Raw genomic sequence first — 13,580 nt, 5'->3', positions numbered from 1 at the left:
GTACTTGAAATATGATTAATGGAATGTTAGTTGATACTTGAAACATGGTTTATGTAATGCTTTTTTGCTACTTGAAATATGGTTTATGTAATGTTTTTTAAAGTTCTACTTTGTTGATTTTAGGTTCATATGGATCACGATCAAAAGTTACTTCTCGTAATTCTTATGTACCTATACATCCGTTATTTTTGGAAGAGGGGTGTGAAACGATTACGAGATAATGATTCGGAAATGACGGGACATGAATACACATTGGAGTTATTACACCGTAATCGTTTACAATGTGTTGAAGTATTACGCATGTCCCGTGAATCTTTTGTACGACTATGTGCTCATTTTAGAGAAAATTACTCATTGAAGGACAGCAAACATGTATCAGTTGAGGAAAAAGATGGCTATGTTTTCGATGATGATCGGACATAATCAACATTACGTGATTATCAAGCGGAGATTTCAACACTCGAAGCAAACAATTCATAAATTTTTTTATGAAGTGTTGGAAAAAATGATGCTTTTCGCACAAGATGTTATAGTACCAACATCTTTTAATCCGAATCCAAACATTCCAGGACATAATAGGAGGCTACAAAGGGTTTTCAAAGGAGCAGTTGGTGCACTTGATGGCACTTTGATACATGCTGTTGTCCCTACTAAGAAACAAGACTTATATAGAAGTAGGGGAAAGGGAGATTGCTACCAAAACGTATTGGCAATTTGTGACTTCAATATGATTTTTACATTTGTTGTGACTGGGTGGGAAGGGGTAACGCATGACTCTAGAATATTATCAGAAGCAGTAGCCGATCCACAAGCATCATTCCCGTTTCCACCACTAGGTAAGTTTTTGTTTTTTTTTTTAAATATTTTTATCTTAATTTGAAAATTGATTAGTGTTTTGCATTTTTTTTAGACAAATATTATCTTTGTGATGCCGCATATGCACACACTCGAGGATTTATGGCCCCTTATGGTAATGTGAGGTATTGGCTTGGAGATTTTCGTCAAAGACGTGCATTGACCAATAAAGAAAAATTTAACCATGGACATGCAAAATTTCGGAATGTCATTGAGCGTGCTTTTAGTGTTTTGAAAGCACGCTTCCCTATATTGAAAAGGATGAAACCATTCCCATTTGTGACACAAAGAAACATTGCCATGGCATGTTTCGCGCTTCATAATTATATAAGGAAAGAAGGATTGAGTGATGAGTATTTCGCACGATACGATGAACCCAATGTCCCGTTTCGAAATAACAATGTGGCCATTGATGATGATGAAGACGGGATTCCAACACATGGTACTACAGCAGACCATGAATATATGACTCAGTTACGGGATGAAATTGTTGATCAGTTGATGCACAATATAGATTGAATTGTTTTAAATGAAATTGTTATTGTAAAACAATTTTTTTTATTGTATGACTAATTTAGTTGCATGAATTTTATTTTCAATGTTATAAGACTATTAGTATTAAAATTTTGGTGTTGAAAAATCATTTTAAGTTTGTAAAATAATTTTATTTAAAATTCAGTTTATTTCAGCAGCCTGCAGACGTTAAAAAACAAACAGTCTTCTTATTGCAGACTGCAGACGTTTGGTCCACCTCTTCTGCTGCAGAGGCTTGCAGATGTGGTCCACAGACTGCAGACATTTTGGCTTCAGAAAAACAAACAGCATCTACAACTTTCGTTTAGACTTCATCAGCTAATTTTGACTTTATTTTTAAAGTTATATTTTTAACAGGCCGGGACAGGAAAGTCCGTTAAAATTCATAACTTCTTTATCCGACGTCCGTTTTCGTTTGTCTTTTTACCGTTGTGCTAATATTAAATAATATATTCAATTCTCATTTAGGTTGCGTTGGCCAAAAACCGCTCAAACTAAAATTCGAGTTTCGGATCGTACACTGCTATGCCGAATATTAGAAAATTCATAACTTCCTCATACGAAGTAAGATTTCTTTTTATGGATGCTCTTGGTTTAACATGTTATACGACTTTCGTTTAGATCACCAAGGCTAAAAAGTCCTCCTTCGTAAATTCACTATTTACGTCTCCTGGTGTCGTGCCGGTTTTGCCGTAAAACTTCGACAGGCCATAACTTCTTCATTATAACTCGGATTTCGGCGTTCTTTATATGTACGGCTTCCTTAAGACATATTTTACAACTTGGTTAAGATTATTTATTCCAAATAATCTTTTGCCGAAAAGTCATTTTCGACACGTATTACCTGTAAATTGACTAGCCCGGATCTGCAGGTGTTACGAAACACATTGTATAGTGAACATGAAAGAATAAAAAATGAATATAATGGAAAGTTTAATGAAAGATCTCTCTCCTTTTTAAACATAATAAATACATTGTACAGTGAACATGAAAGAACAAAAAATTAATATAATTTACCTTTTGCCTTTTCTCAAGTCGTTGTGAATTCCTATAACAACTGACAAATGATTCAATATTACTATATGACATATCAAGAGCAACAAGATTCTCCATAGGTAAGTCTGAAGGTACAAACTTTAAACGAAACCCATGCATACACAACCCTCTTAATTCCTAAGGAAAGCTCTCATAAGACCCATTCAACTGAACGTAATTGAGTTGCATTAGCATCAGACTATCCATGTTACTCAATGCATCTGTGTTTAGCTCAAATGATGCACCTAACTTCTCTTTCTCAAGCATGTGCATGTCAAGGGAAAGGCCTAGAAGATCTCCCTTACCCTAAGAAGAAATACAATTTAAATTTTAAAAATTAGAGTATTAGACAATACAAAGGGCTTCAGACATGCACACTACTAAAAGTATACATGACATCTTACTTTTTTTCGTTTCAACACTCTGAATGTCTCTTTATGGCACCATAATCGACTTCGCTTCCATGGCATATCAAGTGATTCTTGAGATACTTCGAATCTTCCCATCTCTTGAACGAACTGATGCATCTTCAATTCGTTTTTCCCTCCTACAGTAGGAAGGAATCGGTCAAGAAGATTCAGGATTCCAGATATTGTATTTATATTACATGCTTTTAATATTGTTTGAGTAACATCTCTATCAATTCCAACAAAAAAAACAAGCAATATAGTTAAAGAAGTCGTTATCATTTTTATATGGCAAAGAATCAAAGCTCATTCTCAAGACATTATTTATACGAGAATCTATTTCTTTCTTTAGCCCTTCTAAGCACCCTTCCTGTGACCACCATCAAAATTCAAGTCGGTTCTACATTTGACTAAATTTAGTTGCACATATAGGCACGAAACATACTAGAATTGGTAACTAGAAACTAAGTTATAGCCTACTAGAAACTTGGAAACAGATAGAAACAATGGATGGTGTACTTAGATTTCACATTAATATGTGAATTCTGTAACTACTTAACTGTAGAGACTATCCATATTTGGGTCACTCTTTGACTCGAACACCTTTTTATGAATCATATACACACATCATGCATTTAACCTAGAAGTAGAAATTAGGTCAATGTCTCATAGAAACTTAAGTCAATGTTGAAAACTATGACTAGTATACTTGATTCCTCAATTTCGTTTGAATCTCGTAATCACTACATAGAATGTCGATAAACCGATAAAAATAAATTAAAAACATTATTTCTAACTTGAATAAGAGTTAGGAAAAACAAAAATAATTTGAAGTCTCGAAGATTCAATCTATTTTGATATTCAAAGTTTATTAAACTCCAAAACCCTAAAAGCCATAAAAACTCAAATTTATAAACACCAAACTTAAAAATTCTATAAAAATAATTATGAAACTTATAATATGATCTTATAATAATTAAAATTATGAAAATTTATTTAAAGAAAAAAAATTAGGTCATTACCAATTACCCTTAATTTATAAGCCAAAAATCAAGGTATTGTGAATAAAAGCTATGTTAAGTAGTATACATTATAAAACCTTGATATTTTTATAAAATTTGCTTTAAATTTTATAAAATTTAAAAAAGGGAACCTCTATCTCCATTCAAAAGTCGGATCTCTCCTCCCCCATACCTCTCTTCCCCAAAATCATAATCATATCCCTCATTTCCCACACTCCACCTTTTTCTTTCTCTCTCTAAAAACTTATCTTTCACTTCTCTCTAAAACTGATGAACATAGGAGCCGAATCTGTGGAAGAGATTTAGCCAGTCCATTCTTCATGAGTCCTGATGCATCTCTGTATTTTTGTGGTCGCTTTTGGTTAAGGGGAACCCCAAAGAGATGACGAGAGAGATGATTTATCCAGAGAGATATAATCTCTCTTTTCTCTCTTTTCTTCTCTCTAAAACCCCCATTCTTTCCCCCCCTCTTCCTAACCCTCGAAATCTCTGGAAAAATAAGATCAAACAGCACCTATATTTATGAAATCTTCATCATCTAGGGTTGTTCTTCAAGGTAATCACGAAAATCGTTAAATCTTCCTTCAAAATCTCAAGTTTTCTTGCATATCTTCTTTTTCTACACCATTTTATGGATGGATTATTCACATGCATGTTCATAACCATGATTTTTATGATTATGGTGATATTATTTCACCCAAAAACCAACATGCATGTGATGATCTTCAAGCTTAGAGGCTTGATCATCAAAGTTTGTTGTTAAAAAGCATTTAAATAGGTTCATAAAGGATTTATTCCCAAATAAATATCTAAAACTTCTTTTCTGACCAAATCCGATTTTTCCCAGAATTCCATCAACAAAATGAGATGTTCTACAAATTTTCAGAAAATAATTCATTTTTCTCAAATTATTATAATTATTGCAATAAAATAGGGAAATAATTCATATAAAATATTTTCTGATGTCGATAAATCATAGGTAAATTCGTGGATGACCCTAAAGTGAATGATGACTTCTCAGTGAGTTTCATCAATTTTTGTTACTTTTTGCTATGGTTTTGAATTTTCTTTTTGTTTAATTCAAATAAATCATAAAACCACCTTAAGAAATTTGAAAAGTCTATCTAACAATTTTCGCAGCTCCTACCCTATGTGGAAGACACACAAAAATATTTTTAGAATTTTTGATAATGCATATCTATTTTCCCAGATTTTTGTACTTATAATGGACTAATAATGGGAAAAATAGTTTTACTAATTCAAAATTCATGAAAATGTACCAGAGGACCCTCATATATATTAATACTGTAAATAAAAATTTTGATGATTTTTCTATTCAGTATAGTATTTTCCCCCTATTTTCTAAGATTAAATACACTTAAATCCACAAAATCATATTACAATATGTAAAAAATCACTATTGATATTTTTCCCAGATTATGTACACTGTAAACGAAGTTAAAAAAAAATTTTGTAATTTGATTTAACAGTTTGATAATTATTCACCAATTAATGATTATTCAAGAGAATAAAACAAAGAAAAATAGAAAAACTAATTGAAAAATATTTTTTATATTTTTCATAGCTTATATATGTATAAAATCAGGGTTAAAAAAAAGTTTGGGCAATTTTGGAAACTGTATTCTATTTATTTCCATTTTTGTTAGAATAAATACGCAAAAAATAATAAAGTCCAGGTAACTATTTAGAAACTCATTTTATATTTTTCCCAGCTTAAGTATGTTTAGTGGAAGTATTATAAAACTTTTGGGAATTTTTATCATCTGGATACTATTTTTAACGAATTTATATTGTCATGGAGGCTTAATTGTTGGGAAAAATAGTTAATCACATCAAAAATTCAAGTAATTATTTGTTTACTAAATTACAAAAACCATACTTGTGTTTCATCTTTTTATAAATTGGTCCAGTAGTTTCATAATTTGCTTGTTCAGCCCAAAAACAACATTTGGTCACACTGGTAATCAGTTAGGTCGTGTAACTAGATCGATCAACTGTTAAATACTCATGTAACTAGTTCTATGTTGACTACAAAAATTATGCATATGGTTTATGTTGTCATGGATATTGTCTAATAGTTTCACCATTTACCTTTTCCATCACTAAACCAACGTTTGGTCACACCTTCGGTCCTTGGCGGCCGACCTATTAAATTCATCAAAATGACCATATGCATAAAAAGTAATATTCCATAGAGACGATTTTTGTAATTTTGTCTTCTTTGTTTTTTTGTTTGCTTCTCTTGAGCAACGGTCACCAAGTATGCATAAGGACTGTTAAAAAGAACCTTATTTGTATCTCCAATGTGGGTATGAAAAACAAGGTTAATTATGGCCAACTGAATGGCTTCAATGGTAATCAAGTTGTTCGTAAGGAGATGAACGGTTTTTTAGCTCAAATGAGGCGGAATCAAGATGAGATATCAAGATGTAAAAAACTGTAAATGAGAGTGGTGCAAAAACACTACTGATAACTTCATAGGTTATCAAGATGGGATGGAAAATAAAAACATATGAGAATATGATATTCTTTAGGCAACAACATAAAGTAAATATGAAGATAAATAGGATAGTAAATAAAAGAAATATAAATTAATCTGTGATAGTATCCTGTTCTGTGTTGTGAAGAAAAAGGGGTGACCTAAAGATGTTGCTTCTAAAATCAAAAAACAAATGATAAGAGAATTCTCATCTTTCAGAATCGGAGCCTAAAAAGGATATTATGGTGTAGTGTGTGAATTTTTAGATAGTACCAAAATAAATTATAGAATCCCAAAAAGGATTTGAGATTTTTAGCCCATAGACTGATGGAAATTGTTGATTAGGGAATGATTGATACCAAGATTTCAGTTCAAATTATGAGGAAATAGCACACAATCGAGAAGTGCTTCATTTTGACAACTATGCTTAAAAGAATTATGGGGAAATAACATACAATTTGAAATTTGTTTAGTCTTTTCAACAGAGGCTAGTATATATTATGTTAACACTTCTGGAAAGGTATGGATAAAAGTCATTGAGGTGCACACGATTGAGCTGCAGTAGGATATAACTCATTCAATTGCAGACCATTGAGTTGCAATAGCATTAGGTTACCCATTTTCCGAATGAATCTATTTTCAACTGAATCAAACTATTTTTCAAGCATTTTCATGTGAAGGACGAGACCTTGAAGATTCCTTCTCACCCTACAAATAAAGGAAAAGTAAAAAAACAAAAATAAAAGTTATGTAAGTATACAAGATATAATACCTAATACAAAATGCTATGAAAACAGATAGTTACCTGGAAGTGTAAATATTATGTTACATTTTCTTGATTCAACAGAATTAATGACTCCTAGTGATACATCTCTTCCAAACTCTTGAAGGAATTTATGCATTTGGAACACGTTGATTGGTCCTATCCTAAAAAAAGGCATCTATCAAGAAGATTCCTTAAAATCAAGCAATATTCTTAAACAATTTCATATTGTTTTCCAAAGTTCAATAGTTTGTTATTAACATAGAATTTGCCCAAGAACAACATCTACTAAACTCGATTGCATAACAAGTACAGGGAATGGTGAGAATTTGATCCTAGCTAGATTTTGACCCATTGTGTCTAGACATGGTATGAACTGAAATTCATAACAGTACTCAATGATTATAAATTTTAATGTTGGCATTTTCAAGCGTTCATTGCAATGTTATAACTCCTCTTATTATTATTAGATCCTAATCCAATTGAGAACTTTGATTCCTAATATTTTATTTTGTATGCCTTTTGGTCATGTGAAGCGAGAAAGGGTTTGGGTGTCAAAAGGTATACCTCATTTGCACCTCCAATTATGCAAGGATTCCCTGGGGAGAAAGCTCTGAACCAACACTTTTCTGTTTGTGCTGAAAATAGATAAAAAAAAAGTCGTGTTAATCATTATTCACAAACAATCCACCTATACAAAGTAGTCGTATGTACTTATGTGATCCAACAGATCAAAAGCCTAGATCAATTGATTGTACTTATAACCTCCCACACAAAGTAAAGAGAATAAGCAGGAAATTCACAACCAGAAACAACTAACTGATTGAATGATTTATTAGGGTTTTCCCATTCTTTCAGAGGAATTAAGGGCCTCTCCAGTCATGTTTGCTACTAGAGTTTTCTTAGCTAACAATCTTCTAGAAAATGAAAAGCTTAAATACTCCTTAGGGTAGGGTAAAATGGATGCCAGCACACCATACCCAACCAAAAAGCACTGGACTTGATCCCAACTAATTTGATGGGCTTCCTGGACCTCCTGGTGTAGACTAGACTAATCCATGTTTTCGGTTTATTCATTTTATAAATTAAAAGTGCAACTTTTATAATTTATATTTTATAAAAAAAAATACTATCTTATAGATCAATAAAATGAGAGGATTTTGGTCATATGATCCATTTGTTTAAAAGATTTAAGTTATGATCCATCTGCTAAAATAAATGGGTCGTTATCCATCTATTTAACAAAAATCGCATCTACCTTGGAAGTGGGGGCCATCCGGAACAAATTTACGATAATATTGATACAATGTAACGCCATAATCAAAAAACCGCCAGTAGTATAAGACATATTGTCCTGTAGTTGTCTTAAAAGAAGAGAGATCTCCACCAATTATATGATTCCATGACTTGTAATAACCCAACACATCTTCTTCTTCCTTCTTCTCTCCATCTTCATACACAAGGCTCACCCCACACTCCTTTACAACTTGATAATTCGGCAGTGTAACAGTGACAGTAATGTGGTCACCAGCCTCCATCTCATTCATCCCAAACATCCAATGACTTAACAACACCCAACACTTTCGATCAAAACAATAACTGTCTTTGTAACGTTTGTATATCCACGTGTGGTTCTTTGTTATATTAGTAATTGCCATCACCGGTGACCAATGGAACCAACCATATGGAACTGCAGGTCTCAATTTGTCAGCAGAGAAGCAGAAGTTGAGTCCTTTTAGGAGGTTGTTTGGAGATGATGACAATGATGATGATGATGATGATGGGATGGTAAATGATATTTATGGCCCCACACTTCTATGCCTAAACCAACTCGGCATCTCCTGCGCCTCATACATTGTGCTGAATATTCCAAATTCATAAATCATCTGCAAAATAGAATCACCTTAATTAATCACCATAATAATTATATTATACATATTCATATAGAGACAAACAATTAACTAAAAAAACCTGGGTTCCAGATTCCCAAGAATAAGCTCCCAAGTGCCTTTCGTTAAGAAAGTCTAAATTACTCCAGCCCAAGCTACGTACTACCTCTTCCTCAACACATACCATTGGTTGGATTTTCACAATGCCTTCAATTTCATATGAGAAAGCTGCAGAAACCGACAACGTTGATGATAACTGTAGTGGGGACATCTCTGGATCAAATATGACTTTTCCTTGAAGATCCCCATTAACATAAAAGAGCAACCTTTTTAGTGTTCGTGGAGGATGCTCAACTGACTTTAACTTTCTACAATTCTCCATACTAAGTATCTCAAGCCTAGGAAGGGTTCTCACACAACTGGGCATGGAATTTATAGGATTGCCATCTAAATATAATTCCTTTAACATGGATAGGCAACTCAAGTCCATGGGAAAGGATTTAGTGGACATATTACTATTTGCAACTGAAAAACTTACTAAAGACCTTGGTAAATAAATTACAAAGAACTTCAAATCACTTGGTATACCAACCATAAAGGAAGAGGAAGAGGTTCTTGTATTTATGTCAATGTTGCTAGCCCTCTGGATTCGAGATCCACCAGGACTACAACCATCTAGCAACATTGTTTTAACATTCTTCAACATGCCTACATTTCTTGGAAGTTTTTCAAGCTTCTTGCAGTAGCTCAGATCGATGAAGACAAGTTCAGCACATTGCTCAATTGATTCACAAACATCGAGCAAACCAATGCAGTTTCTAACTATTAACTTCTCAAGTGCAGGAAGTTGGTCAAAATCACCAAGACTATGGAGTTGTTTACAGAAGCTTAAATTAAGAATCTTTAATGATCCAAGCAACCTTTTGTCTTTTAAGCATGATCCATCCAACTACAGAAATGGAAATAAGATAGAACAGTTGAGAATTCCATCAACTCAGCACAGATGAATAATAAATGAAGATAAGTTACCTTTTGCCTCTTTTCAAGCCGTTGTGGATTATTATAACAACCGACAAATGATTCGATATTGCTATATGACATGTCAAGAGCAACCAAATTCATCATCGGTAAGTCTAAAGGTATAGACTTTAAATGGAACCCATGCATACACAAACCTCTTAATTCCTCTGGGAAGTTTGCAAAAGACCCATTCATGTGCACATAATTGAGTTGTAGTAGCATCAAATTATCCATGTTACTTAATGCATCTGTTTTTAGCTCATATGATATACCCAACTTCTCTTTCTCAAGCATGCGCATGTCAAGGGTAAGGCCTAGAAGATTTCCCTTACCCTAAGAAGAAACAGATGGCCAAAAATAAAAATGAAATAATAAAACGTAATTTGAATATGCACACTACCAACAAGTATACATAAGCTCTCACCTTTTTTTGTTTCAACACTTTGAATGACTCCTTATGACACCATATTCGACTTCGCTTCCATGGTTTGTCAAGTGACTCTTGACGTACTTCGAATCTTCCCAGCTCTTGAACCAACTGATGCATCTTCAATTCACTATTCCATCCAATACTAAGAAGACATCTGTCAATGAGATTCATGATCCCGGATCTTGTGTTTATATCACATGCCTCTAGTATTGTTTCGGTGACATCTCTATCTATTCCAACAAAAAAACAAGCAATATACTTAAACAAGTCCTTATCATTTTTGGATGGTAAGGTGTCGAAACTCATTTTTAAAACATTATTTATAGGGGAACTAATTTCTTTCTTTAACCCTTCGATGCACCCTTCCCAATAAGCTACATCTCGATTATGCAGAGACTTTCCCAAAACTTCAAGAGCCAATGGATGTCCTTCACAATACTTAACAAGTTTATCAGACACCTCTTCATATCCCGCCTTGGGTTGGTTGCACACGAATGCATGAGAACTCAAAAGTTGTAGCGATGCACTATAATCTAAGCCTCGAAGTAAATGCCTTTTATGCTTGGGTTTAATGTTTGTTTTGAATAAAGCACAACTCTCAGTCAACCAACTGTCTTTTGTTGTAATTATAATTTTGCTTCCAGGATGAAAACCTTTGCTTCCAAGTAATGCATCCAACTGAACAAGAGTATTGATATCATCAAGAACTAGAAACACCCTTTTAAGGGCTAGTGCATTCTGTATCTTTGTGGTGTATACCGAAACATCATGAACTTTAATTGAACTTGTTTTTGAAATGTCATTGCAGAGTTGTTCTTGTAAATCAAGTAACCCATTAAACTTTCCCCCACATTTTCTAGTGATATCTTCAATATAGCTGCTTCTGTGAAATTCATGAGAATATAGCCCATATACATGTTTGGCTAAAGATGTCTTCCCGATCCCACCTATACCATAAATAGTAAGTATGTCTACTGTATGTGAGGATCCATCTTTTAACCATGAAGTTACAAAGTTAATATGATAATTCATCCCAATAAGTTGTGGTCCAACACTCCTTAAGTGCACATGTAATCTACAGTGGATGTCCTTCACAATTTCTTCAATAAAGTCCGTCTTTAACCTGAAACTTGATTATATAAGAACTTCAAAACACAATCTACAAAACTAGTGAACCAGATTGTGAGATTTAACTTATTCAAAGATCCAAACTAAGATTATATCATAGCTGTTATTATTAATTGGTTTGCATCAATCTGAACAAAATGACATGAAATACAAGATTTTGCTAATGATTGGTCATAAAGATTTGATTATGGTATAACCAAAGCAACCAATGAAATACAAGATTCCACTAATAGGCCACCAAAATTCACTATGTTTCTACAAGACTATCAAACTTAACCATCGATGTGGGTGTTTACATAGATTTGAACAAAATGCCATGAAATAGTTATAGGCTATCTTTTACTACATACACCTAAAAGCAATTATTTATCATAAAAGCCGGGATTTGAAGGTAGTATGGTATAATTAACGGTAAATGCATAGCAAACTCATCAAACTTTGGTTTTCAAATAAAAAGCATGTAAAAATCCAGGAGATGGTTCATCTAAATGCACTAACTTCATCTAAAATACAAAATGCATAACAAACATGTGAAAATTATGAGAATGGCTAACCCATCTATATGAACTGGTTTAGGAGATCACATATTTGGAAACTTATCTTCAATTATGTGCATCTTCTATATATCATAATACATCAGATATATGTCTATTTAATGATTTAGAAAAAACTTATTGAAATTCATTGGGAGATGAATAAGGGTAAGAAAGTGGTTACCTGCCATTTATGTCATTCCCTTTTAAATCAGCAACTTGTGTAAGCGCTTTATTCCATCGGTCCATCTTTTGAGCTAATTGACTTCTTTTTTCCGCATTTATCTCTGCCTCCATTGTTTGTTTATGCTTAGCCATTGCATCTCCAAAGCTACTTTGTTGCTTCCTGACATGGGTGGGCTCCACATGATAAAATATTGGGACAATGATATGGTTGGATGTCATACGCTGCTCAAGGATCAACACCAATTCATCCAGGCACCATGTTGAAGAAGCATAATTCTTAGACAAGATGATAATAGAAGCCCGAGATGCCTTAATCGCACTCTCCAGTTCCGGTTTCAGATCTTCCCCTGTTTCAATCTCTTCATCATCCAAGAAGGTACTGATATTGGCATCAATGAGGGCCTTATGAAGGTGATCAGTGAAACTATGACGAGTGTCAACACCTCTAAAACTTAAAAATACATCATATCTATAATTATGAGTTGATGAATTATGACCATGAGTGGATGGAGTATGAACACGAGCTGATGAACTATAACCATGAGTTGATGAAGAAGATGAAGATCCTTCTGGAAGATCAGATAGAACCACCATAATAAATTACGGGTTGATGACACTTCTCAGTAAGCTCTCAAACTCTTCCACATGTTATTAATTATGAAAGTTGGTTTCACCGGCTTTCTTCACTTGTGCTTGTGCTTAAATGTCAGGACCCATACAAAATGCCTCTGCACAATAGCAAATTACCGATTACAATATGCAACTTAAATCTCATCTGCTAATAGCAAAGTATTGATGTAAAATAAAAATTACATTGCCATGTGAGTTATTTAGTTATTTAAAGAGTAGCTGCTCACTTAACTGAATTGAGTTTTGTTTTTCTTTTTTTTGCAGGGGTGCAAGAAAATATCTAACCAATCTGTTCATTTGTTGCACAACATCTCTATTTTATTTTGGTAAACCCACATAAGTATCCTATTATTGTCTAAATAAAATTCATCTGAAGTTCACTTACATAGTAGTGTAAATCTACCCTTTCGTAAGACATAAGGTATATGTAATGATGGGTATTAGAGATGATGATGATGATGATGATGATGATGATGATGATGATGATGAAAATTCAATCACCATGGAACCAAAATGAGGGCATTTCAGGCACAGTCGCGTGCTGGCTGGATACAGAAGAATAAGGAAGATGATGGCGTCTAGATACTGTAAAGTAACTTTAAAGAAAGATTATGAACTCCCTAACAAAACTATTGAGTGGAAATTCTA

At 33.5% G+C, this 13,580-nt stretch overlaps 2 protein-coding genes and 1 long non-coding RNA gene across 3 annotated transcripts; 1 reads left to right on the top strand and 2 right to left on the bottom strand.

Annotated features, from left to right (window-relative positions):
- Nucleotides 1–505: 505 nt before the first annotated feature.
- LOC145061897 (uncharacterized) lies at nt 506–1,374 on the top strand. The gene is made up of 2 exons (XM_079009484.1): nt 506–836; nt 911–1,374. Exons 1-2 carry the CDS (start codon nt 506–508, stop codon nt 1,372–1,374), a joined length of 795 nt encoding a protein of 264 aa, XP_078865610.1.
- A 4,997-nt stretch (nt 1,375–6,371) lies between these two features.
- On the bottom strand, nt 6,372–7,761 carry LOC145071119 (uncharacterized). Its single transcript, XR_013690262.1, has 3 exons — nt 7,684–7,761; nt 7,159–7,280; nt 6,372–7,061 (listed from the first exon to the last, which is right to left on the bottom strand). It is a non-coding gene; the product is annotated as an uncharacterized LOC145071119 (long non-coding RNA).
- A 2,174-nt stretch (nt 7,762–9,935) lies between these two features.
- On the bottom strand, nt 9,936–11,550 carry LOC145096025 (disease resistance protein RUN1-like). Its single transcript, XM_079033809.1, has 2 exons — nt 10,450–11,550; nt 9,936–10,358 (listed from the first exon to the last, which is right to left on the bottom strand). Exons 1-2 carry the CDS (start codon nt 11,485–11,487, stop codon nt 9,936–9,938), a joined length of 1,461 nt encoding a protein of 486 aa, XP_078889935.1. The 5' UTR covers nt 11,488–11,550.
- Between the last annotated feature and the right edge of the window lie 2,030 nt (nt 11,551–13,580).

The sequence above is a fragment of the Lactuca serriola genome, chromosome 1 (assembly GCF_051521515.1).
Source record: "Lactuca serriola cultivar US96UC23 chromosome 1, Lser_US96UC23_V15, whole genome shotgun sequence".
Lineage (NCBI taxonomy): Eukaryota > Viridiplantae > Streptophyta > Magnoliopsida > Asterales > Asteraceae > Lactuca > Lactuca serriola.
This window is presented reverse-complemented; position numbering and strand designations above follow the sequence as displayed.